The sequence below is a fragment of the Taurulus bubalis genome (assembly GCF_910589615.1).
Source record: "Taurulus bubalis genome assembly, chromosome: 7".
Classification (NCBI taxonomy): Eukaryota; Metazoa; Chordata; class Actinopteri; order Perciformes; family Cottidae; genus Taurulus; species Taurulus bubalis.
This window is the reverse complement of record NC_136595.1, coordinates 770001-797137: the sequence shown is the minus strand read 5'-3', so window position 1 is coordinate 797137 and position 27137 is coordinate 770001. Positions and strand designations below refer to the sequence as shown.

The window sequence follows — 27137 nt, the reverse complement described above, 5'->3', positions numbered from 1 at the left end:
TAGTAGGACCTGTATAGTAGGACCTGTATAGTATGGGACCCTGTATAGTAGGACTATGTGTAGTAGGACCCTGTATAGTAGGACCCTGTATAGTAGGACCCTGTATAGTAGGACTATGTGTAGTAGGACCTGTATAGTAGGACCCTGTATAGTAGGACCCTGTATAGTAGGGGACCCTGTATAGTAGGGGACCCTGTATAGTAGGACTATGTGTAGTAGGACCCTGTATAGTAGGACCCTGTATAGTAGGACCCTGTATAGTAGGACTATGTGTAGTAGGACCTGTATAGTAGGACCCTGTATAGTAGGACCCTGTATAGTAGGGGACCCTGTATAGTAGGACCCTGTATAGTAGGACCTGTATAGTATGGGACCCTGTATAGTAGGACTATGTGTAGTAGGACCTGTATAGTAGGACCCTGTATAGTAGGGGACCCTGTATAGTAGGACCTGTATAGTAGGGGACCCTGTATAGTAGGACCTGTATAGTAGGACCCTGTATAGTAGGACCCTGTATAGTAGGACTATGTGTAGTAGGACCCTGTATAGTAGGACCCTGTATAGTAGGGGACCCTGTATAGTAGGACCCTGTATAGTAGGACCCTGTATAGTAGGACTATGTGTAGTAGGACCCTGTATAGTAGGACCTGTATAGTAGGACCCTGTATAGTAGGACCCTGTATAGTAGGACCTGTATAGTAGGACTATGTGTAGTAGGACCTGTATAGTAGGGGACCCTGTATAGTAGGACTATGTGTAGTAGGACCCTGTATAGTAGGGGACCCTGTATAGTAGGACCTGTATAGTAGGACTATGTGTAGTAGGACCTGTATAGTAGGACCCTGTATAGTAGGACCTGTATAGTAGGACTATGTGTAGTAGGACCTGTATAGTAGGACCCTGTATAGTAGGACCTGTATAGTAGGACTATGTGTAGTAGGACCTGTATAGTAGGACCCTGTATAGTAGGACCTGTATAGTAGGACTATGTGTAGTAGGACCTGTATAGTAGGACCCTGTATAGTAGCACCTGTATAGTAGGACTATGTGTAGTAGGACCTGTATAGTAGGACCCTGTATAGTAGGACCTGTATAGTAGGACTATGTGTAGTAGGACCTGTATAGTAGGACCCTGTATAGTAGGACCTGTATAGTAGGACTATGTGTAGTAGGACCCTGTATAGTAGGGGACCCTGTATAGTAGGACCTGTATAGTAGGACTATGTGTAGTAGGACCTGTATAGTAGGACCCTGTATAGTAGGACCTGTGTAGTAGGACTATGTGTAGTAGGACCTGTATAGTAGGACCCTGAAAGGTAGGACCTGTATAGTAGGACTATGTGTAGTAGGACCCTGTATAGTAGGGGACCCTGTATAGTAGGACCTGTATAGTAGGACCCTGTATAGTAGGACCCTGTATAGTAGGACCCTGAAAGGTAGGACCTGTATAGTAGGACTATGTGTAGTAGGACCCTGTATAGTAGGGGACCCTGTATAGTAGGACCTGTATAGTAGGACCCTGTATAGTAGGACCCTGTATAGTAGGACCTGTATAGTAGGACCTGTATAGTAGGGGACCCTGTATAGTAGGACCTGTATAGTAGGACCCTGTATAGTAGGACCTGTATAGTAGGACCTGTATAGTAGGGGACCCTGTATAGTAGGACCTGTATAGTAGGACCCTGTATAGTAGGACCCTGTATAGTAGGACCTGTATAGTAGGACCTGTATAGTAGGGGACCCTGTATAGTAGGACCTGTGTAGTAGGACTATGTGTAGTAGGACCTGTATAGTAGGACCCTGAAAGGTAGGACCTGTATAGTAGGACTATGTGTAGTAGGACCCTGTATAGTAGGGGACCCTGTATAGTAGGACCCTGTATAGTAGGACCCTGTATAGTAGGACCCTGTATAGTAGGACCCTGTATAGTAGGACCCTGTATAGTAGGACCTGTATAGTAGGACCTGTATAGTAGGACCCTGTATAGTAGGACCCTGTATAGTAGGACCTGTATAGTAGGACCTGTATAGTAGGACCCTGTATAGTAGGACCTGTATAGTAGGACCCTGTATAGTAGGACCTGTATAGTAGGACCTGTATAGTAGGACCCTGTATAGTAGCACCTGTATAGTAGGACCTGTATAGTAGGACCCTGTATAGTAGGACCTGTATAGTAGGACCTGTATAGTAGGACCCTGTATAGTAGGACCTGTATAGTAGGACCTGTATAGTAGGACCTATATAGTAGGACCTGTATAGTAGGACTATGTGTAGTAGGACCCTGTATAGTAGGACCCTGTATAGTAGGACCTGTATAGTAGGACCCAGTATAGTAGGACCTGTATAGTAGGACCTGTATAGTAGGACCCTGTATAGTAGGACCTGTATAGTAGGACCCTGTATAGTAGGACCTGTATAGTAGGACCCTGTATAGTAGGACCCTGTATAGTAGGACCTGTATAGTAGGACCCTGTATAGTAGGACCTGTATAGTAGGACCCTGTATAGTAGGACCTGTATAGTAGGACCCTGTATAGTAGGACCCTGTATAGTAGGACCTGTATAGTAGGACCCTGTATAGTAGGACCTGTATAGTAGGACCTGTATAGTAGGACCCTGTATAGTAGGACCTGTATAGTAGGACCTGTATAGTAGGACCCTGTATAGTAGGACCCTGTATAGTAGGACCTGTATAGTAGGACCCTGTATAGTAGGGCCTGTATAGTAGGACCTGTGGAGCACCAGGCTACCTGCGCTGGAGTTGGGCGGCAGCAGCTGCAGGGCCAGGATTCCCTGCCGCACCATGCTGACCAGCCCCATGTCCGCCGACACCATGGAGAAGCCCGGCTTCCTGTGCGGCTCGTCCAGGATGCTGCTCTGCAGGCTGGAGCTCAGGACCGGCTCCACCGACTGCAAAGGGACAGAAGGATAAGTGCAATGATTCATAGAGTACATCGTCATCAACACTGGAGACGACCAGTGAAGCTGCCTGGAGGAGAGGGAGGCGGCTCTAGGTTAAAGAGATGCCAGTGAAGCTCTTTGCACAGGACTTCACCTTCTCAACGTTACCCATTAAAAAAGCAGAAGGCACAATGACATGAAGCAGGGCCAACAATAAGGGTTGCCAGGTTGAGTAAATGGCAACCAATTCTTGTCTCCTGGCACCTTTGAGCTGGATGATAAATTATACAGAAAAGCATGTCCGACACACACGTGACACGTATAACACATGTATGTATGACTGCATCGTATCTTAATCATGCAAAACATAAGGGGACTAAGAATTGTGTCCAACTTTCACATTTCCCAGCCAGTAAATAGTTGAGAGACGACGTAGTTTAAACATTTCCTGGAGCGTCGGCACGGTGATGAGCGACCAGGGAAAAGAGAATTATCACCTGCTTTTGTAATAAAGATGTTTCATAACGTAGTTTAAGGGTGTGTTGAGCGTTGAGACTCAGGTGAGTAGACCAGCAGCACCAACCACTTATTTGAAGAATGGGTTGTTATCGGGAGGTCACATCCCATCAGTGTACAGAACAGTGTGGGAATGAACCTGAACACTGAAAGATCCAGGAGATTATCTCAGACGTTCCTTCTACCTGAAGGCACCTCGTTATGTATTCTCTGAACAACAAAACATTAAAGGAGAAAACTAATCTCCAAACCAACGAGGTCTCTGAATACTTTCTGACTTTGCTCCACTCCCATTGGCTCCTACTTGTATTTCTCTAAAGGCTACATTAGTTCCTAAAGCAGTTGTGTGTAGAGTGTGTGTGGCAGCAGGACAGTGTTGGAGTCACAATAAACACCATGAGGAACATGAACACCTCCAGCACTACGACATGAGGGTTCACACGTTCACAATGTGGCCCCGGGGCCGAAGGAAGGATTCATGTGCAGCGTCCTCATGGATGAGGTGAAGGCCTGGCGGAGGCGAGCTCACCTGGTCGTGCTGCTGATGCAACACCTCTGCGATGTTGCTCTCCACCTCCCTGAGCTGCTGGTAGATGTGCAGCAGGAACTCATCCAGGTCCGTTCGGTCCAGCTGGCAGCCCTGAACCAGAACCTGCAGGGGAACCGGGCCGTCAACAGGGCCGACACATCGGGTCAGGAGCATGTCACACTGCCTCCACGTCAATGAAGTACTACATTACTGGTGTTGTATGAGGTACCGGGACCAGTAGGAAGTACACAGACTATGATAATACTTCTGTTCTTTTACTTCAGTAACAGTTTGAGTTCAGGACCGTTACAGGTAAAGGACTCTGTCCCTCTTCAAGAGAGCACACCTCTGACTCACTGCAGAGACGCTGGGGTCAGAGGTCAGACAACCAGCTCTGAGTGAAGTTGCTCATCTCAGAGCATTCATCCATGTGTCCTGAACCCCGTGAGCAGGAGCAGAGCCGTGTAATGACCTGATGGGACGTGAGGCCGATGATCGACGAGCACGCCAAGATGGTGACGAAGATCTTGGGCTTGAACGGCTGATCGGTTCCTGGGACTTTGAAGGGCTGAGCCAGACCCACCAGACACTTAGACAGAGCGTGGAACACCTGGTCGAAGATCATCTCCCCCGTGCTGTCGTCCTGCAGGAGGAGCACACAACATGACACAGGTAACAACATGACACAGACACACAACATGACACAGGTAACAACATGACACAGGCAACAACATGACACAGGTAACAACATGACACAGGTAACAACATGACACAGGCAACAACATGACACAGGTAACAACATGACACAGGTAACAACATGACACAGACACACAACATGACACAGGTAACAACATGACACAGGCAACAACATGACACAGACACACAACATGACACAGGTAACAACATGACACAGGTAACAACATGACACAGGCAACAACATGACACAGGTAACAACATGACACAGGTAACAACATGACACAGACACACAACATGACACAGGTAACAACATGACACAGGCAACAACATGACACAGACACACAACATGACACAGGCAACAACATGACACAGGCAACAACATGACACAGACACACAACATGACACAGGTAACAACATGACACAGACACACAACATGACACAGGTAACAACATGACACAGGCAACAACATGACACAGACACACAACATGACACAGGTAACAACATGACACAGGCAACAACATGACACAGACACACAACATGACACAGGCACACAACATGACACAGGCAACAACATGACACAGGTACACAACATGACACAGACAACAACATGACACAGGTAACAACATGACACAGGTAACAACATGACACAGACAACAACATGACACAGACAACAACATGACACAGACACACAACATGACACAGGTAACAACATGACACAGACACACAACATGACACAGACACACAACATGACACAGGTAACAACATGACACAGGCACACAACATGACACAGGTAACAACATGACACAGGTACACGACATGACACAGGTAACAACATGACACAGGTACACAACATGACACAGGTAACAACATGACACAGACACACAACATGACACAGGTAACAACATGACACAGACAACAACATGACACAGACACACAACATGACACAGGTAACAACATGACACAGACACACAACATGACACAGACACACAACATGACACAGACACACAACATGACACAGGTAACAACATGACACAGGCACACAACATGACACAGGTAACAACATGACACAGGTACACAACATGACACAGGTAACAACATGACACAGGTACACAACATGACACAGGTAACAACATGACACAGACACACAACATGACACAGGTAACAACATGACACAGACAACAACATGACACAGACACACAACATGACACAGGTAACAACATGACACAGACACACAACATGACACAGACACACAACATGACACAGACACACAACATGACACAGGTAACAACATGACACAGGCACACAACATGACACAGGTAACAACATGACACAGACACACAACATGACACAGGTAACAACATGACACAGACACACAACATGACACAGGTACACAACATGACACAGGTACACAACATGACACAGACACACAACATGACACAGGCACACAACATGACACAGGTACACAACATGACACAGGCACACAACATGACACAGACACACAACATGACACAGACAACAACATGACACAGGTAACAACATGACACAGGTAACAACATGACACAGGTAACAACATGACACAGACAACAACATGACACAGACACACAACATGACACAGGTAACAACATGACACAGACACACAACATGACACAGACACACAACATGACACAGACACACAACATGACACAGGTAACAACATGACACAGGCACACAACATGACACAGGTAACAACATGACACAGACACACAACATGACACAGGTAACAACATGACACAGACACACAACATGACACAGGTACACAACATGACACAGGTACACAACATGACACAGACACACAACATGACACAGGTACACAACATGACACAGGCACACAACATGACACAGGTAACAACATGACACAGGTACACAACATGACACAGGCACACAACATGACACAGGTAACAACATGACACAGGTACACAACATGACACAGGCACACAACATGACACAGGCACACAACATGACACAGGTAACAACATGACACAGACACACAACATGACACAGGTAACAACATGACACAGGTAACAACATGACACAGGCACACAACATGACACAGGTAACAACATGACACAGGTACACAACATGACACAGGCACACAACATGACACAGGCACACAACATGACACAGGTAACAACATGACACAGACACACAACATGACACAGGTAACAACATGACACAGGTAACAACATGACACAGACACACAACATGACACAGGCACACAACATGACACAGGTAACAACATGACACAGACACACAACATGACACAGGTACACAACATGACACAGGCACACAACATGACACAGACACACAACATGACACAGGCACACAACATGACACAGGCACACAACATGACACAGACACACAACATGACACAGGTAACAACATGACACAGACACACAACATGACACAGGTAACAACATGACACAGGTAACAACATGACACAGGTACACAACATGACACAGGTACACAACATGACACAGGTACACAACATGACACAGACACACAACATGACACAGGCACACAACATGACACAGGTACACAACATGACACAGGCACACAACATGACACAGGCACACAACATGACACAGGTACACAACATGACACAGGTACACAACATGACACAGACACACAACATGACACAGGCACACAACATGACACAGGTAACAACATGACACAGACAACAACATGACACAGGTACACAACATGACACAAGCACACAACATGACACAGGTAACAACATGACACAGACACACAACATGACACAGACACACAACATGACACAGGTACACAACATGACACAGGCACACAACATGACACAGGTAACAACATGACACAGACAACAACATGACACAGGTAACAACATGACACAGGTAACAACATGACACAGGCAACAACATGACACAGGTAACAACATGACACAGGTAACAACATGACACAGACACACAACATGACACAGGTAACAACATGACACAGGCAACAACATGACACAGACACACAACATGACACAGGCACACAACATGACACAGGCACACAACATGACACAGGTAACAACATGACACAGGTAACAACATGACACAGACAACAACATGACACAGGCACACAACATGACACAGGCAACAACATGACACAGGTAACAACATGACACAGGCAACAACATGACACAGGTAACAACATGACACAGGTAACAACATGACACAGGTAACAACATGACACAGGTAACAACATGACACAGGCAACAACATGACACAGGTAACAACATGACACAGGTAACAACATGACACAGGTAACAACATGACACAGACACACAACATGACACAGGTAACAACATGACACAGGCAACAACATGACACAGACACACAACATGACACAGGCACACAACATGACACAGGCACACAACATGACACAGGTAACAACATGACACAGGTAACAACATGACACAGACAACAACATGACACAGGCACACAACATGACACAGGCAACAACATGACACAGGTAACAACATGACACAGGCAACAACATGACACAGGTAACAACATGACACAGGTAACAACATGACACAGGTAACAACATGACACAGGCAACAACATGACACAGGTAACAACATGACACAGGTAACAACATGACACAGACAACAACATGACACAGGTAACAACATGACACAGGCAACAACATGACACAGGTACACAACATGACACAGGTAACAACATGACACAGGTAACAACATGACACAGACACACAACATGACACAGACACACAACATGACACAGGCAACAACATGACACAGACACACAACATGACACAGACACACAACATGACACAGGTAACAACATGACACAGGCAACAACATGACACAGGTACACAACATGACACAGGTAACAACATGACACAGGTAACAACATGACACAGACACACAACATGACACAGACACACAACATGACACAGACACACAACATGACACAGGCACACAACATGACACAGGTAACAACATGACACAGACACACAACATGACACAGGTACACAACATGACACAGACACACAACATGACACAGACACACAACGTGACACATCCTCATGGAGCAACACCACGGCTCCCAACATGACACAGACACACAACGTGACACAGACACACAACGTGACACAGACACACAACGTGACACAGACACACAACGTGACACAGACACACAACATGACACAAGCACACAACATGACACAGACACACAACATGACACAGACACACAACATGACACAGACACACAACATGACACAGGTAACAACATGACACAGACACACAACATGACACAGACACACAACGTGACACAGACACACAACATGACACAGGTAACAACATGACACAGACACACAACATGACACAGGTAACAACATGACACAGACACACAACATGACACAGACACACAACATGACACAGACACACAACATGACACAGGTAACAACATGACACAGACACACAACATGACACAGACACACAACGTGACACAGACACACAACGGGACCCAGGCGGACCTGAACGCTCCAGGCCACGTTATGAGGCAGACGTTATGAATGTGCACCGCTGGATGTAATAAACATGCAGCAGAAAAAGCTCTGCAATGAAACGGATGAGAGTGATGGAGAACTGCTTCAGTGAGGGATCAATAATTAAAGCTGCACTCGTGTCTTCTTCCTCCTATTCGTAGCAACCGCTCACTGCTCTCAGTCTGGAGGGCTTCACCTGGTCTGGTGCTTGAGTCGTGACCACCAATAACTCTGTGGATGAACACGCATGTGAACTACGGTTCAGTCTCACATGAAGAGGTCAAACATGCAACATGTGACCGGGCTGGAAGAGTCTCATGTTGAGACGGAGAACCAGGCTGCTTACAAAAACACCAAAACCTAACCAGTCGAGCTTTCAGTCCCAGTGGACGCTTGTGCCAACAGTACAGACCAGAGGCACAAACACACATACACACATAGACACAAACACACACATACACACAAACACATACACACATAGACACAAACACATACACACACACACACATACACAAACACATAGACACAAACACATACACACATGCACACATACACAAACACATAGACACAAACACATACACACATGCACAAACACACATAGACACAAACACACACATAGACACATAGACACAAACACATACACACATAGACACAAACACATACACACAAACACATAGACACAAACACACACATAGACACAAACACACACATAGACACAAACACACACATAGACACATAGACACAAACACACACATAGACACAAACACACACATAGACACAAACACACATAGACACAAACACAAACACACATAGACACATAAACACACAAACACATAAACACACAGACACATAAACACACAAACACATAAACACACATACACACATAAACACAAACACACATAGACACATAAACACACATAAACACAAACACAAACACACATAGACACATAAACACACAAACACATAAACACACATACACACATAAACACAAACACAAACACACATAGACACAAACACACAGACACATAAACACATAAACACACATACACACATAAACACATAAACACATAAACACACAAACACATAAACACACATACACACATAAACACAAACACAAACACACATAGACACAAACACACAGACACATAAACACATAAACACACATACACACATAAACACAAACACACAGACACATAAACACATAAACACACATACACACATAAACACAAACACACAGACACATAAACACATAAACACACATAGACACATAAACACATAAACACATAAACACACATAAACACAAACACACAAACACACATAAACACAAACACACATAGACACATAAACACATAAACACACATAAACACAAACACACATAGACACATAAACACACAAACACACAAACACACATAAACACAAACACAAACACACATAGACACAAACACACAGACACATAAACACACAAACACACAAACACATAAACACACATAGACACATAAACACACATAAACACATAGACACACAGACACACAAACACACATAGACACAAACACACATAAACACAAACACACAAACACACATAAACACAAACACACATAAACACATAGACACACAAACACACATACACATAGATACACATAAACACAAACACACATAAACACAAACACACAAACACACATAGACACACAGACACACAAACACACATAGACACAAACACACACAGACACACAGACACATCGACATCGCCTCCTGCCCCGCCATGTGGCCTCGTATGGACGATGCAGGGACCTACTGCCTCTTAAGGTTTCTCTGCACTGTGCACGCACACGTATGACCATGTCCATGACGTTGACGGAGCAGCCGGTGTTGGGCTCGTCCTCCATCGCACACTAAACACACGATGCAGAGACAGGCGTTGCGCCGCGAGGAGAGCTCAGGTCTTACCACGATCCCCGTGGAGGGGCTGAGGTCCAGCTCGATGATGAAGCGGTACCGCCGGGCCAGGAAGGTGGCTCTGCTGGACGGCAGCAGCAGGTGGGGGCGGGGGCTGGGGGAGAGGTCCGGCTGCCATCCTTTGGGCAAGATGCTCAGCAGGTCCAACTCGTTCTCTGAGTTCAGCTGCAGACCAAGAGTCAAACATCAGAGGCTTCACGAGGTTCAGGGAACAGAGTCATGGCTTCTTTTGTTTACGTATTATCTGTTCATCCATGTCGCAGAAAAATATTAAAGCAACTATTTATGCTGTATATATTGACACATATACACACTGCACTAATAGTGCTGTCGGTATGGCAACCAGCAGAGCACAACAACAGCAGCAGCAGCAGCAGCAGGTGTGTGTCAGTGCCACGGTTAGGGCTGGGCGGTCATATCACGGCATTTTTTTTCCAAATAAACACATTAATTTATTAACGCCGAAAAGGACCGTCACCGCCATCGTTATTCACCACTCGCTCTACTGGCCAGCAGCTGTTTTGATTGGGACATAGGGAGCTAAACTGGGAGGGATTTAGGACCCAGGGGAATCCCTTGATACTAGCGGCGCATGTGCGGCCGTAACGACTATTGTCATTCTTCAGCCGCAGCAACATTTAATGTTCACAGTCACAGACACTGTACAGCGGTCTGAGCTGCTTACGTCTCACGGGTATAAGTTGACTCAGGGTGTGCAAGACATCACATCGCCAAAATGCATGATGGGTAAAGCCCGCCCAATTCAGCTGCACAGGAAAAGACTTCTTCCTGCACAAGAAAAGTCTTCCTGTGTGGGCGGTGTCATTTACCCAGCATGCATTTTGGCGATGTCATTTCTTGCACACCCTGAGTCGAGTGAGTTAACATGAGAGGTAAGGAGCTCGGTCCTTACAGCACCGGTTCAACCGCTGAAGAGCTGAACCCAGAGAGAGAAACGCTTAAGGATTGAAGGAGCGACTGCGCCCTGTGGTGTAGCCTCCGCCTCCAGCCTGGTTGCAGTGTGAGACACGTGTGTGAGCTCTTCATACACACATGACAGCTTGAAATACAGCAAGTTAGTGCTGAAGTGCAAAGAGAAAGGTGTCACTGATGTGACGATTCCCTCTGTTAAGGTGACCAAGGACGCGTCCTAGCTCCTCTCCTCCTGCAAGCCTCCTCGCTCCTCAGGGTTATTTGAACAGGACTCCATTACAGCTCACGGGCCGGAGGAGAGAGGAGGCTGTCACCAGACATCACAAGGATGGGACTAACGAGAAGTGACCTTGACCTTTGACCTTCGAAGTCCATTCAGGCCCATTGCTCCAAGAAACAACCTAATTTACATATTAGCTTTCCGATGTTTAGACTCATGCTGCTGCGCTTCTTTTTGGAGAAGGTCAACGTGAGGCTCGTCTCCTGAGTGATGCTTTTGGTTAGACAAGCTCCTGATGGTGCCTGTTTCCACTCTGTGAGGCCTTCAGGGACCGGCAGCAGTACGGGACAGAGGCAACTCACCAGGTCAGGCTTTGATGCCGGCCAGATGACTTGGTTGAGTTTTCCAAGGAACCACGCCAGACGCACGTTCCTGGAGATCCGGTACTCCTCCTTCATCAGCAGGTAGATCCGGTCAGCCTCCTCCACCTGCATGACACACACACACACACACACACACACACACACACACACACACACACACACACACACACACACACACACCTCGTGTTTTAACAGGTTAAAGCCGTTCACGTTTCCTGGCTCTCAAAGTTCATCAGCGGCGATGTTCTGATTAAAAGCCGTTAATGGATGCATCTATTGTATTATAATAATAATAATAATAATAATAATAACTTTATTTATATAGACCTTTAAAAACAAAGTTGTCAAAGTGCTCTACAGAGAAGTAAAGCATAGACATAACTTAAATACCGGTAAACTAAAAGGACCATAAAGGCAATGAATACAACAAAACCAAACTAATAACCAAAAAGAGCAAAATGGAGTAGAAAACAAATAAATAAACAAACAAATAAATAAACAAACAAACAAACCCAGGGCTGCATAATAGATCATCCACGGACATCACTTTTGCAATTCTATAAAATGGGTTTTAAGAAGTGATTTAAAATAAGTGATTTATATATTTTTATATATATATATTTATATTTATAATACTATACTATATAAAGCCAGCCCAGCTAAATCTTCCACCAGAGGGCAGCTTGAGAGAGGCTCCTGTGAGACGTTGACTCGTAAAGTTCCAGTGAGCAGCAGTAAAGTTGAGGTTGCACTCACTAATACTTTATTTTAATGTATTTTAACGGGTACTTGTACGCAGAGTCCCCCATAGATCAAACTACTGATAAACACGTCATGTATGATGAACTAGTCCTGGCCGTTATGCGCACGCAGCTCTAAAAGGACGCGCTAGTCTGCAGCTGCCGGCGCTTACGGGCAGACGCTCCACTGGACCCGAACGCGCTCGGGTTCACTCGGCTGTTTCCGCTAGCTGCCGAGCTAACGCGGCTAGCACCGGTCCCTCCTCGCCCCTCGGGTTACTGGAGCTTCGCCTGCGGGAGGCTGCTCTCGGTGTTGTGGGTCACTTAGCGGGACTTTGTGGGTCGAGCTGTGGCCGCGAGGACGGCCGCTGCAGTGGAGCCCGCGCTGGCTGGAGGAGCGGAAAGAAGCGGTTACCTCGGTGTCCTGTCTCTCCGCCATGCCGGGAGGCGCATAGGGGCAGCGGGGCCAGACTCCCGGGAAAGAACCTTCAATGCGTGTTTACGTGCGTCCGTCAGGGGCGAGCACGGGAGCTCGTGCAGAAGTGTTTTGCTTGGGTCGGGTGACAGGGCATACGTCTTCCGGTCCAATCTTTCAAAATAAGACGCGATACACGAACATGGAAACATGGATATTTTAATGACATAGACATGTCTTCAGGTAATGCACTCCTACAGTGTGTGTATGTTGCATATACCAATCATACATTAATGTAGTAATGTAATGTAATGTAATAAAGTATACGTCTGTCTGTCACGATCAAGCCACCAACAGAAATGAGTTCAGGTGTTGTCACAGTGGAGGATCCTGCTATAACATCTGTAGTTGATGTATTGTATCATTTGTATTATTAATAACAATAATATTGCAAACCATGTTGTTTATTCATACTTTCATGTTTCCTCTTTGTTTCTATCCACTGGTTCGACCATCAGCTTTTGTTTTGAAAGGACGTTCATTGAACTTCCGTGGAGCTTGTTTTTGAGCGGCACGTGATCCGGAAGAGTCTCCGCCTGACGTGCAGAGGTTATTTAACCAGAGTTTAGCCTGACAGGTAGCGGCAGGTCCACTGTAATGATGTCACTCTCATCCATAAGGAGGAACATCTACTGTAGGCATTGCATATATTCTGTTTACAAAAAAAGAAATACATATTCAATTAAATATAACTATATGGGTGTTGCATTGTTTACTAGATAAGATAAATTAATGAATATGTACTTTATTAATCCCCAATGGGAAATTTGTTGTCGGAGTAGCAATTTACAGACACAAATAAAATATAAAAACAACAGAGATGAAAGATATATACAAAATAAAAATAGCTGGGATGAAAGATATGAACAGTGCAATAAGACAAGATAAGATAATCCTTTAATAGTCCCGCAGTGGGGAGATTGCAGGATTACAGCAGCAGTGCACACAAGAGACACAGACAAATAAAAAAAAATCAAATAATATACATACACAGTAAAACAGTAAAGAAAAATACAATAGCAATATAAACAATACAGACAGAATTTTTTTTAAAGTATATAAAAAAATATTGAAATGTATTTATATTGCACCAGATGAATGTAATTAAAGTGTCCAAAGTGAGTAAAGTGTTCTCAGTGTTGTGTTCTAGAGCTCAGCTTGTTGTGCAGCCTGACAGCAGCAGGAAGGAAGGAAGGACTTTCTCCCCCTCAGACAGCGGGGGTGAGTCATGTATGGGAAGTGGTATTTATTATCACAAATTTAAACGGAAAGTAAACTATCGACTCAAGGAAATCAACCTATTGTTTATATAAATAGTAAATTAGCAAATGTTTGGTCATTAAGTACATGGATGTACATTCAAAAGAGCCTAAAACATCAGTCATTCTTTAAGCTTTAATTAATGTGCAGGATCGATAGAGCTCCATAAAGGGTACCTTTCATGTCAGTTATTTTCAGAGTTAAGCAATTTGTCATTTGGTCCATAATAAAATAATACCCCTTGTTTTAAACTAAAACATATTTTTATGTGAGAAGCTAGAACCATAACTGACATTTTTCTGAAGAATAAAAACTATGACTGACTCAATTATCAATATTTAAAATATCGAAATTGCTGCAATTATAAAGTCAGACTAGAGTAAAGCTGAATAGGCTCACGAATAATAATAAAACCGAATATGATAACAGAGAAGCTCTGCTTTGAAGGTTTGAATTCAGAGGAACTAAAAGCTGCCTGACAGGCAAAACTGAGGGCAAAGAATATGTACTGCCAGGTCGCGCACCACGATGACGTCATGCTACACGCGACGGAGAGCTGTCTTCTCCACGCTGCTCGGCAGAAGCTACATCCCGTGTGTTTCCAGCGCTCTCCTCCGGCTCCGTCCCTCTAAAACATGGAGCACCAGGGCGGGAGCACGCAGCGCAACCCCGCGAAGATGAAGGTGCGCGCGGACCCCGTCCGGAACTTCGAGAAGTGGAAGAAGAAATACGAGAAGACGAAGGCTGAGGTGAAGCGGGAGCGCGCGCAGCAGAAGAAGCCCCAGTGGAAGGTGGAGCGCGAGTACATCGAGCGGCTCGTGAGCAGGTACGGCTCTTACGTCACGGACACCTGGAAGAGTCACGTAGAAGTGTTATGTTCATGTGTTCATGTGCACATGAACAGTTTGAAATAATGAATATGCTTTTAAAAGAAAGACTCAAAATATAAGCAGGCATACATACAGGCATCTATATAAATGTTTATTATTTAATCAAACTATTGTCTCATTCATTTGTGTCATTTAAGGTTTACTGTATGCTTTGTGTTCTCATTGTTAGTTTAAATACTACATTTACTCACTTCTTACTGTTTACACCCAGACTTCACTAAATGTTTGTAGTGGAAATTGGGTCAAAAGTCACAGAAATTGAGTTAAAAGTCATGGAAGTTTGGTTAAAAGTGACGGAAGTTGGGTCAAAAGCCACGGAAAAGTCATGGGAATTGGGTCAAAAGTCATGGGAATTGGGTCAAAAGTCACAGAAGTCCATTGGTCTAAATGTGTATGACCCCTGCAGGTACGACAACATCAACGCCAAGGAGGCGCTCCGGTTCTCGGACTTCCCCATCTCCAAGAAGACCCTGCTGGGCCTGCAGGGGGGCCAGTACCGGCAGCCCACGGAGATCCAGAGGCAGACCATCGGCTTCGCGTTGCGGGGGAAGGACGTCCTCGGCGCGGCCAAGACCGGCTCCGGGAAGACGCTGGCCTTCCTCGTGCCCGTGCTGGAGTGCCTGTACCGGCACCAGTGGAGCGCCGCGGACGGCCTGGGTGCGCTCATCATCTCGCCCACCAGAGAGCTCGCCTATCAGACCTTCGAGGTGCTGCGCAAGGTGGGCAAGAACCACGAGTTCTCCGCGGGGCTCATCATCGGAGGGAAGGACCTGGAGAGCGAGTCCGAGAGGATCCACCGCACCAACATCGTGATCTGCACGCCGGGCCGGCTGCTGCAGCACATGGACCAGACCGCCGCCTTCCACGCCTCGGACCTGCACATGCTGGTCCTGGACGAGGCGGACCGCATCCTGGACATGGGCTTCGCGGACACGCTGAACGCCATCGTGGAGAACCTGCCCAGGTCCAGGCAGACGCTGCTGTTCTCCGCCACGCAGACCAAGTCGGTCAAGGACCTGGCCCGGCTCAGCCTCAAGGACCCGGAGTACGTGTGGGTCCACGAGAAAGCCAGGTACAGGTCCTTAGTCATGGAAAGTCATGGAAAAGCCATGGAAACCCATTGGTCAGGATGTGTATGAACCCTGTGTTAAGCAGGGCTCATACACATCCTGACCAATGGGTTTCCATGGCTTTAAACCAAATTTAAAAGTCATGGTAATGTGGTTAAAAGTCATGGTAATGTGGTTAAAAGTCATGGTAATGTGGTTAAAAGTCATGGTAATGTGGTTAAAAGTCATGGAGAGTTGGTTAAAAGTCATGGAGAGTTGGTTAAAAGTCATGGTAATATGGTTAAAAGTCATGGTAATGTGGTTAAAAGTCATGGTAATGTGGTTAAAAGTCATGGTAATGTGGCTAAAGGTCATGGTAATGTGGCTAAAGGTCATGGTAATATGGTTAAAAGTCATGGTAATGTGGTTAAAAGTCATGGTAATGTGGTTAAAAGTCATGGTAATGTGGTTAAAAGTCATGGAGAGTTGGTTAAAAGTCATGGTAATATGGTTAAAAGTCATGGTAATGTGGTTAAAAGTCATGGGAATGTGGTTAAAAGTCATGGGAATGTGGTTAAAAGTCATGGGAATGTGGTTAAAAGTCATGGGAATGTGGTTAAAAGTCATGGGAATGTGGTTAAAAGTCATGGGAATGTGGTTAAAAGTCATGGTTATGTGGTTAAAAGTCATGGTAATATGGTTAAAAGTCATGGTAATATGGTTAAAAGTCATGGTAATGTGGTTAAAAGTCATGGAGAGTTGGTTAAAAGTCATGGAGAGTTGGTTAAAAGTCATGGAGAGTTGGTTAAAAGTCATGGAGAGTTGGTTAAAAGTCATGGGAATGTGGTTAAAAGTCATGGTAATGTGGTTAAAAGTCATGGTAATGTGGTTAAAAGTCATGGTAATGTGGTTAAAAGTCATGGAGAGTTGGTTAAAAGTCATGGTAATATGGTTAAAAGTCATGGTAATGTGGTTAAAAGTCATGGGAATGTGGTTAAAAGTCATGGGAATGTGGTTAAAAGTCATGGGAATGTGGTTAAAAGTCATGGGAATGTGGTTAAAAGTCATGGGAATGTGGTTAAAAGTCATGGGAATGTGGTTAAAAGTCATGGGAATGTGGATAAAAGTCATGGGAATGTGGTTAAAAGTCATGGTTATGTGGTTAAAAGTCATGGTAATATGGTTAAAAGTCATGGTAATATGGTTAAAAGTCATGGTAATGTGGTTAAAAGTCATGGAGAGTTGGTTAAAAGTCATGGAGAGTTGGTTAAAAGTCATGGAGAGTTGGTTAAAAGTCATGGAGAGTTGGTTAAAAGTCATGGGAATGTGGTTAAAAGTCATGGGAATGTGGTTAAAAGTCATGGGAATGTGGTTAAAAGTCATGGGAATGTGGTTAAAAGTCATGGAGAGTTGGTTAAAAGTCATGGAGAGTTGGTTAAAAGTCATGGTAATATGGTTAAAAGTCATGGTAGTGTGGTTAAAAGTCATGGAGAGATGGTTAAAAGTCATGGAGAGATGGTTAAAAGTCATGGTAATATGGTTAAAAGTCATGGTAATATGGTTAAAAGTCATGGTAATATGGTTAAAAGTCATGGTAATGTGGTTAAAAGTCATGGAGAGTTGGTTAAAAGTCATGGAGAGTTGGTTAAAAGTCATGGTAATGTGGTTAAAAGTCATGGTAATGTGGTTAAAAGTCATGGTAATGTGGCTAAAGGTCATGGTAATGTGGTTAAAAGTCATGGGAATGTGGTTAAAAGTCATGGGAATGTGGTTAAAAGTCATGGAGAGTTGGTTAAAGGTCATGGTAATGTGGTTAAAAGTCATGGTAATGTGGTTAAAAGTCATGGTAATGTGGTTAAAAGTCATGGTAATGTGGTTAAAAGTCATGGAGAGTTGGTTAAAAGTCATGGTAGTGTGGTTAAAAGTCATGGAGAGTTGGTTAAAAGTCATGGTAATATGGTTAAAAGTCATGGTAATATGGTTAAAAGTCATGGTAATATGGTTAAAAGTCATGGTAATATGGTTAAAAGTCATGGTAATGTGGTTAAAAGTCATGGAGAGTTGGTTAAAAGTCATGGTAGTGTGGTTAAAAGTCATGGAGAGTTGGTTAAAAGTCATGGTAATGTGGTTAAAAGTCATGGTAATGTGGTTAAAAGTCATGGTAATATGGTTAAAAGTCATGGTAATATGGTTAAAAGTCATGGTAATGTGGTTAAAAGTCATGGAGAGTTGGTTAAAAGTCATGGAGAGTTGGTTAAAAGTCATGGAGAGTTGGTTAAAAGTCATGGTAATGTGGTTAAAAGTCATGGTAATGTGGTTAAAAGTCATGGTAATGTGGTTAAAAGTCATGGTAATGTGGCTAAAGGTCATGGACAGTTGGTTAAAGGTCATGGTAATGTGGTTAAAAGTCATGGTAATATGGTTAAAAGTCATGGTAATGTGGTTAAAAGTCATGGTAATGTGGTTAAAAGTCATGGTAATGTGGTTAAAAGTCATGGTAATGTGGTTAAAAGTCATGGTAATGTGGTTAAAAGTCATGGTAATGTGGTTAAAGGTCATGGTAATGTGGCTAAAGGTCATGGACAGTTGGTTAAAGGTCATGGAGGTTTGTCTTGGGGATCCTGTGGTTAAACCGTATGCCCCTGCAGGTTCAGCACGCCGGCCACCCTGGAGCAGAGCTACGTGGTGTGCGAGCTCCACCAGAAGGTCAACATGCTGTACTCCTTCATCAGGAGCCACCTGAGGAAGAAGATCATCGTCTTCTTCGCCTGCTGCAAGGAGGTGCAGTACCTGTTCCGGGTCTTCTGCCGCCTCCGGCCCGGCATGCCCATCCTGGCGCTGCACGGCAAGCAGCAGCAGATGAAGAGGGTGGAGGTCTACAACGACTTCCTGAGGAAGCAGAACGCCGTGCTGCTCGCCACCGACATCGCGGCCCGCGGCCTGGACTTCCCCACGATCAACTGGGTGCTGCAGTTCGACTGCCCGGAGGACGCCGACACCTACATCCACCGGGTGGGCCGCACGGCCCGCTACAAGGAGGGCGGCGAGGCGCTGCTGCTGCTGCTGCCCTCGGAGGAGCAGGGCATGCTGGGCCAGCTGCAGGAGAAGAAGGTGCCCATCAGTAAGATCCAGGTGAGGCACACGGGGGGGGTGGGGGGGTCGATTTTACCACGATACTGCAATAATACTGCAATACTACCACGATACTGCAATACTACCACGATACTGCGATATATTGAGTATTGCGATACATAGGGTTGGGTACCGAGAACTGGCACCGGTTCCAACACGTCCGGTACCTACCGGACCGAAAAGCAATGCAGATTTCGGTGCTTCCTTCCGGTGCCTGAGCCGATTTAAATATTTTTTTTTTACACTACTCTGTAATGTTGCTCGGTATATATATATATATATATATATATATATATATATATATATATATATATATATATATATATGGGCTCGAGGGGGCGGGGCTCGAGGGGGCGGGGCTTCCAGCGCTCACACACACACACACACACACACACAGCGATCGCTGCAGACACGAGCACAAGCTTTTGAACGTCCGTCCTCGGCTTGATGGAACAAATCTCTCCAGTTGATATTAGGGCTGCAACTAACGATTATTTTAATAATCGATTAATCGGTTAATTATTTTTTCGATGAATCGGATAAAAAAATGTTTTTATCAAAAAAGCGTTCATTTCCAACCCTTCATTCAAAAACAGAAGTGACAGTGCAAAACATGTTCAGAAAGCACAAACAGGTTGCTCCTTGAACATCCCTGAGCTGTTCATTAAAACAACAAAATGGACTAACACTAAAAACATACACATGTATGCTTTACATCTGCCAAATGTGAGCCCTTTTTACTGTAATTGATCCCTTCAGAGGCTGCATTTACATACCCTGCTTTATCAATGTGTATGAAATACTGGACAGAGGGAAGCTGTACTGCTCCATATAGAGCGTCCTCTTCCTTAAACTCTTTCATTCTGGGTCTCTTATGACCACGACGTCACGTTGTTGGCTAAGCCCAACGACGTTCATTTTACTTTGAGTAAAAAAAAAAAAAAAACCTGCAGCCAGATCCTCCGGTGAGCCGGTTTAACGTTAACGAGTGACTGGTGAACTGAACCAGACCGGGGGGTGACGGCATGTTTCATCACGTTACGGTTTTTACAAGCAAGACCGAACTGTAACGGAACATAACGTAACTTTAACGACAATACACAACCAAACACGTTAGCTAACGCGATAGCAAGCTGACTAGCTTCCATTAAAAACAAGTTTGAGGAACATGAAGACGCTGATTGGCCAAGACTCGACTTGTCAAAGATCTTCTATTTTTGAGAAGATCACGACCTCAGCTTTTCTCGTGTCTCACTCCAATCTCAGAAACGCTGGCCGGCCAGTTGCTCTGCTCCGCTCTTTTTTTTCTTCTCCGCGACTTATTGCCGGCGTAATAATCGCGCGACACAACGAATCGATAAGGAAATTCGTTGCCAACACTTTTGATAATCGATTTTTATCGATTTTATCGATTCGTTGTTGCAGCCCTAGTTGATGTTACTGATGATGTGTAGTCCAGTAAAGCAGCAGTTTTAGGATCCAACAGAGTCTGAGTTCTGTTGCACACGATCCCATCAGGCCATGATGCTTGTGTCTGTTCTTTTTTTAAATATATATTGTTATAGTTTAAAGTTAAAAGGTTTGCAGCTGTAGTTTGAAGTGTGTTTTGTATGTACTTATTTATTTATATTTCTAGTATACTTTAAACAGTTCATATATTGTTCAATTTGAAGAAAAAAAATTGCCTTGGCAATAAAAAAGTATCGGCTCAGGCACCGTTTAGCACCGGTATCGGAAAAAACCCAAACGATACCCATCCCTATCGATATATTCTCTTTTTGTCACTGCAAATTGTCCCCAAACTTTGTCAACATTTTGTATCTAAGAAGATAAAGTTTTCAGTCTGTTCATCTCACTTCAATCATTTTTATTGCAGCAAAATGTGACAAACTGAGCAACATGTCATGAATGTTGCTCCTGACCAACTGAACTGTTTGTATGAGCAGCGTTCTTACGGTCATGGGAAACATGGAACAGTCATGGAAAATGGTTATTTCCAGGTCTGGAAAAGTCCTTGAAAAAAATAAAGTCCCAAAAGTTTAGTGAAAGTCATGTAAATGTGTTATATTCATGATGTTCATTTAGTTTGAAATAATGAACATGCTTTTAAAAGAAAGACTCAGAATATAAGCAGGCATACATACAGGCATCTATATAAATGTTTATTCTTTTAATCAAACTATTGTCTCATTCATTTGAGTCATTTAAGGTTTACTGTATGCTTTGTGTTCTCATTGTTAGTTTAAATACTACATTTACTCACTTTTTACTGTTTACACCCAGACTTCACTAAATGTTTGTCATGGACATTTGGTTTAAAGTCATGGAAAAGTCCTGAAACCCATTGGTCAGAATGTGGATGAACCCTGAATATAACTGTTGAGCCTCCTCAGGGGACCAGTGGTCCAAAACTCCTCAGGAAGCCTGTAATTGCCATGTAAACGTATGGATTTGACCACATCTGCATCCTCACCGTCTGCTTTGTTCCAGGTGAACCCAGACAAGCTGCAGAACATCCAGCAGAAGCTGGAGGCCTTCCTGGCCCAGGAGAAGGAGCAGAAGGAGCGCGCTCAGCGGTGCTTCGTGTCCTACCTGCGCTCCATCTACCTGATGAAGAACAAGGAGGTGTTCGACGTCCTCCAGCTGCAGCTCCAGGACTACGCTCTCTCCCTGGGCCTCGCCGTGGCCCCCAGGGTGCGCTTCCTGAGCAAGGCTCAGCCACGCAGAGCCGGGAAAGACGAGGAGGAGGAAGACGAGCTGAGCAGCTTCAAGGCCCAGCTGGCGCGAGGAGACGCTCCGGAGGAGAGCCAGAGCTCAGGGTCAGAAGACGAGGAAAGCGCTGACGAAGGAGAGGCGCCTCTGGGTCTGGAGGACGAGGACAGCGACGACGACCTACGAGACCTGGACCTGCTGACGGTCAAAAGAAAGGACGTCTTCAGCCCGGAGGGCGACGCGGAGAGCTCGGAGGAGCTGGAGGAGGTCTTCTCAAAGAAAACGGAGAAAGAGACCAAGTTCAAAGAAGCCAAGAAGACCCTCAAAAGGAACTTCCAAGTCAACACCAAAGTGGCGTTCAGCGAGGAAGGGAAGGCCGTGCAGCTGTGGCCGCCGGTCCAACGCGCCGCGACCGAGGAGGCGGAGGACGGCGAGGACGAGGAGGTTTCGGGTATCGACGTGCAGAAGGCCAAGGAGAGGCTGAAGCGCGAGGACCAGGCCTTCGACAAGCAGGAGTACAGCCGCAAGGTGAAGGCCAAGCACCGCGAGCAGCGGCTGAAGGCCAAGGACGCCCGGAGGGACGCCAGCAAGCAGCGCGGCCGCCACGAAGAGGAGGAGGACGACGACGTGTTCGCCTACCTGGCCAACCACAGCGAAGACGAGTTTGACCCCAGCACCCTGCCGGACCCCGACAAGCTGCCCGCCGAGGAGGAGGAGGAGGAGGAAGAGGAAGAGGAGGAGGAGGTGACGGCAGCCAAACGGCAGCACAGTGAAGAGGAGGAGGAGGAGGAGGAGGAGGAGCCGGCAGCGGGGAAGAGGAAGAGAGTGAGCCGGCAGGAGGAGCACCGAGCGCTGGACACCGGCCTCTCTCTGGCGGAGGACGAGCAGCTGGTCCTGCAGCTGCTGGGAGGGCGGAGCTAGAGGAGGCAGAGAGGATTCTGGGATGAAAACCAGTTCGAAACAACAAGGGTTCTCGTTGGAAGACGAAGAAAAGGACTTCAGTGTTGAGGACTCTTGGTGAGACATGAAAAGTGGTATCATGAAGCATCCTTAAAGGGATCGAGATCCTACAACTCCCACAATGCAACAAGGACCAGTATCATTCAAGCTGAAAACTTCAAATCTAATTTGTCTGAAAATTGAATTTACCGGCAACACTCAGCTATGTCACCTCTTTTAGGTGCAATATATGGCAGTAAATAATATAAGTATTATTAAACATTAATATTGAGTTTCTCAGGTTTGATCAGCTTCAATTTACATCCAACAAACCTTCTGATTTAACTTCTTTGTCTAAATTCCACAACTCTTGTTATATATTCTCTAAATAAATGTGTGAAGCAGAAGTAACCCTGGTGACGTCATCATGGTTACTGATGACGTCATCAGGAACCCTGATGACGTCATCATGGTTACTGATGACGTCATCATGGTTACTGGTGACGTCATCATGGTTACTGGTGACGTCATCATGGTTACTGATGACGTCATCATGGTTACTGATGACGTCATCAGGGTTACTGATGACGTCATCAGGAACCCTGATGACGTCACCAGTATCCCTGATGACGTCACCAGGTTTGAGTCTGTTCTTCAGGTTGATGACTTTGTGGACGTGACTCTTGTAATCAATAACATGTATTGAAAGCTTATCGTCAACCTTTTGGGATGGACTTGTGTATTAAATAATGTTTTGCTCATTTGTGTTCAGTTTAACGGTTTGAAATGGATTTTGATTGCTGTCATGTTTTTGTGGACGTGTGTAGGATCAGAAGTTCACAGTTAACTCCGCCCCCTCCACTCACCTGACCAATCAGTGCTGAAAGTGTTTAATATTCCATAAATAAATACAAGTTAACTTAGCAGCTACATCACTACTGAAAAAGAGACTGAATGACCTGCAGTCTAGTCTGATTATTATTATTATTATTATTATTATTAGGGTCTATTAGCACAGGACCTATTGTTATTCAAATGTTTATTCTTATTAGCGCTCATTGCGCTGGGAAAAGAGGTGCTTGGCCTCAACCTACACATTTCAACATTTCCACACTCATCTGACTCGGCGAAAATGGCAATCTGATTTGGGTGTCGGCCAAAAGTCGGAAAAAAAAGCTCGCTAGCGCCCCCTTTAGTTGTGAAAGCCCACTCTTTTTGTGAACTTTGACCGATTGACTTGAAAGTTGGCACACATGTCCGGGTGGGACTGCTCTACAAAAAACTCATCCCTGAAATTAAAATGCGCCTAATTAGATTTTCCGCCATTTTGAATTTTCCAGAGCAGCTGACGGTCAGAGCCTCTGGTTTAATGCTACCAACACATTGAGAACACTGAGCAGCAGCGGATTCTTTCTTTAATAGTTGTCCCGACCTGTTCCTGCCAATGCTGCTTAGTTTGCACATTCAACATGGTTGTGTGAAATGAGTCCTTGGAGAAGCAGCAGGAGTGGCCTGCAGCGTTTCTGAGATTGGGGTGAGACACTGAGAAAACTCCTCCTAAACGATAGGTCCATTTCTTAAAAAACTTTCTGTGGATCATCATTGGTTCAATGTGATCAAACCATGCTTTCAACTTTGCTGATATCTCATTGCGTTTAGAAGTTGTTAACCAATTAAGCTCTTAGGGGCGTGGCTCAATATGTCAATGCACATATCTTCAGAACTACTTATTATTATTACTATTTTTGTGCTGGATCAGATGCTGTGTGACCAGACGGAGCTCAGGTGTGTTTAACGTGTCGGGTGGACCTGCAGTGAAGGAGGATTAAACATGGCCGCTCCTCTCCACTTATCTCACTACGCTGTGTGTGTGTGTGTGTGTGTGTGTGTGTGTGTCCTGACACATTATGCCTGCCCTAAATAAAACAAACACACTGACAACTTAAAATGATATATGTAAAAAAAATTGCTTACATTTTTTTTTAAGCAAACTGAATATAGTAGTAAACATTTGAACGTCCACATTTCTTCATTCATGTCATCCTGCTAGTTTCTTCCTGTTTGTACTGAAAAGGACTCGAAGCTTTAGGGTTTCACTTTGAAGAAGAACAGCGACATCTGGTGGCCGACTGGCGTCACAGCAGCTGTTTAACACCTCAATGTATTAATCTCACATTTCTGCTGAAAGTCAGTTAAAGCTGCGAGTTCATTCATGTATTAGATAAAGGGCTGTGCTGGGTTTAGGGTCTCCTTAGGTTTATACCAGCATATGACGGTTTATAAACGTTTAATGTTCACAGCTTCAAGCTGAAGGAACAGCGGACGGAGCTACTTAGGTCTCATGGTGACTCACTTGACTCACGGTTTGAACGAAATTACATCGCCAAAATGCATGCTGGGTAAATTTATTCGCCAAAATGCATGCTGGGTAAAATTATTCGTCAAAATGCATGCTGGGTAAATTAATTCGCCAAAATGCCCACCCACATAGGAAGACTGTTCTTGTGCAGGAAGAAGTCTCTTCCTGTGCGGCTGAGTGGGCGGGCTTTACCCATCATGCATTTTGGCGATGTCATTTATTTCAAACCGTGAGTCAACTTCTATCCGTGAGACGTAAGCAGCTCAGACGCTGTACACGCAGCTGTGACTGTAAACATGAAGTGATGCTCCCGGCTGAAGCATGCGCCACTAGTATGAAGGGATATGAAATAACTACATTCCCCTGGGTCCTAAATCCCCCCATGTTTAGCTTAACACAACATATGTACCAACATACAAACAGCTGCTGGCCAGTTGTGGGGCTGCGTCAATAAATTAATGTGTTTATTTGGAAAAAAATACTGTGATATACCGTAAAACCGCCAGAATCTTACAAAATACCGTGATATGAATTTTTGGCCATACCGCCCAGCCCTAGTTAGATGTTATAAACAGTTATCCATGTTGCTTCTGTCGTTCTTTACATCGCATTAAAACTAAATTCTGGTCAATAATAAACGCTGGTATACAAACATTTACAATACTGTCCATACCTATATGATGTGTTCGTAGTATTTGTCTCTTAGATCTGATATCAGAGGAAGCAGTGGAACCTGCTCATGAACATGACGTACTGAAAGTGTTGTGCAACATTGATTTTTCACAGATTTTTATTTAGAAATATTATTTCCTCCACAGTGCTGGCCTTCAGGCGGCTCCCCAGCCTTTGCAAAGATAACTTCACATGGGACAGATGATGCAG

The 27137-nt window shown here is 44.7% G+C and overlaps 2 protein-coding genes across 2 annotated transcripts in view; one reads left to right on the top strand and one right to left on the bottom strand.

Moving 5' to 3' along the window:
- The window catches only part of szt2 (SZT2 subunit of KICSTOR complex), a gene marked incomplete at its 5' end in the record, with an annotated part of 149193 nt that extends 135315 nt beyond the window's left edge, over positions 1-13878 (bottom strand). The window contains 6 exons of the mRNA XM_079221464.1: positions 2750-2909; positions 3946-4068; positions 4418-4588; positions 11155-11328; positions 12679-12804; positions 13855-13878. Coding sequence (XP_079077590.1) covers positions 2750-2909; positions 3946-4068; positions 4418-4588; positions 11155-11328; positions 12679-12804; positions 13855-13878 — 778 coding nt within the window. The remainder of the gene's footprint in view (positions 1-2749; positions 2910-3945; positions 4069-4417; positions 4589-11154; positions 11329-12678; positions 12805-13854) is intronic.
- A 1931-nt stretch (positions 13879-15809) lies between these two features.
- On the top strand, positions 15810-24284 carry ddx10 (DEAD (Asp-Glu-Ala-Asp) box polypeptide 10; the record flags this gene model as incomplete). Its single annotated transcript, XM_079221463.1, has 4 exons — positions 15810-16000; positions 16471-17136; positions 19762-20245; positions 22736-24284. 4 exons carry the CDS (start codon positions 15810-15812, stop codon positions 23876-23878), a joined length of 2484 nt encoding a protein of 827 aa, XP_079077589.1. The 3' UTR covers positions 23879-24284.
- Between the last annotated feature and the right edge of the window lie 2853 nt (positions 24285-27137).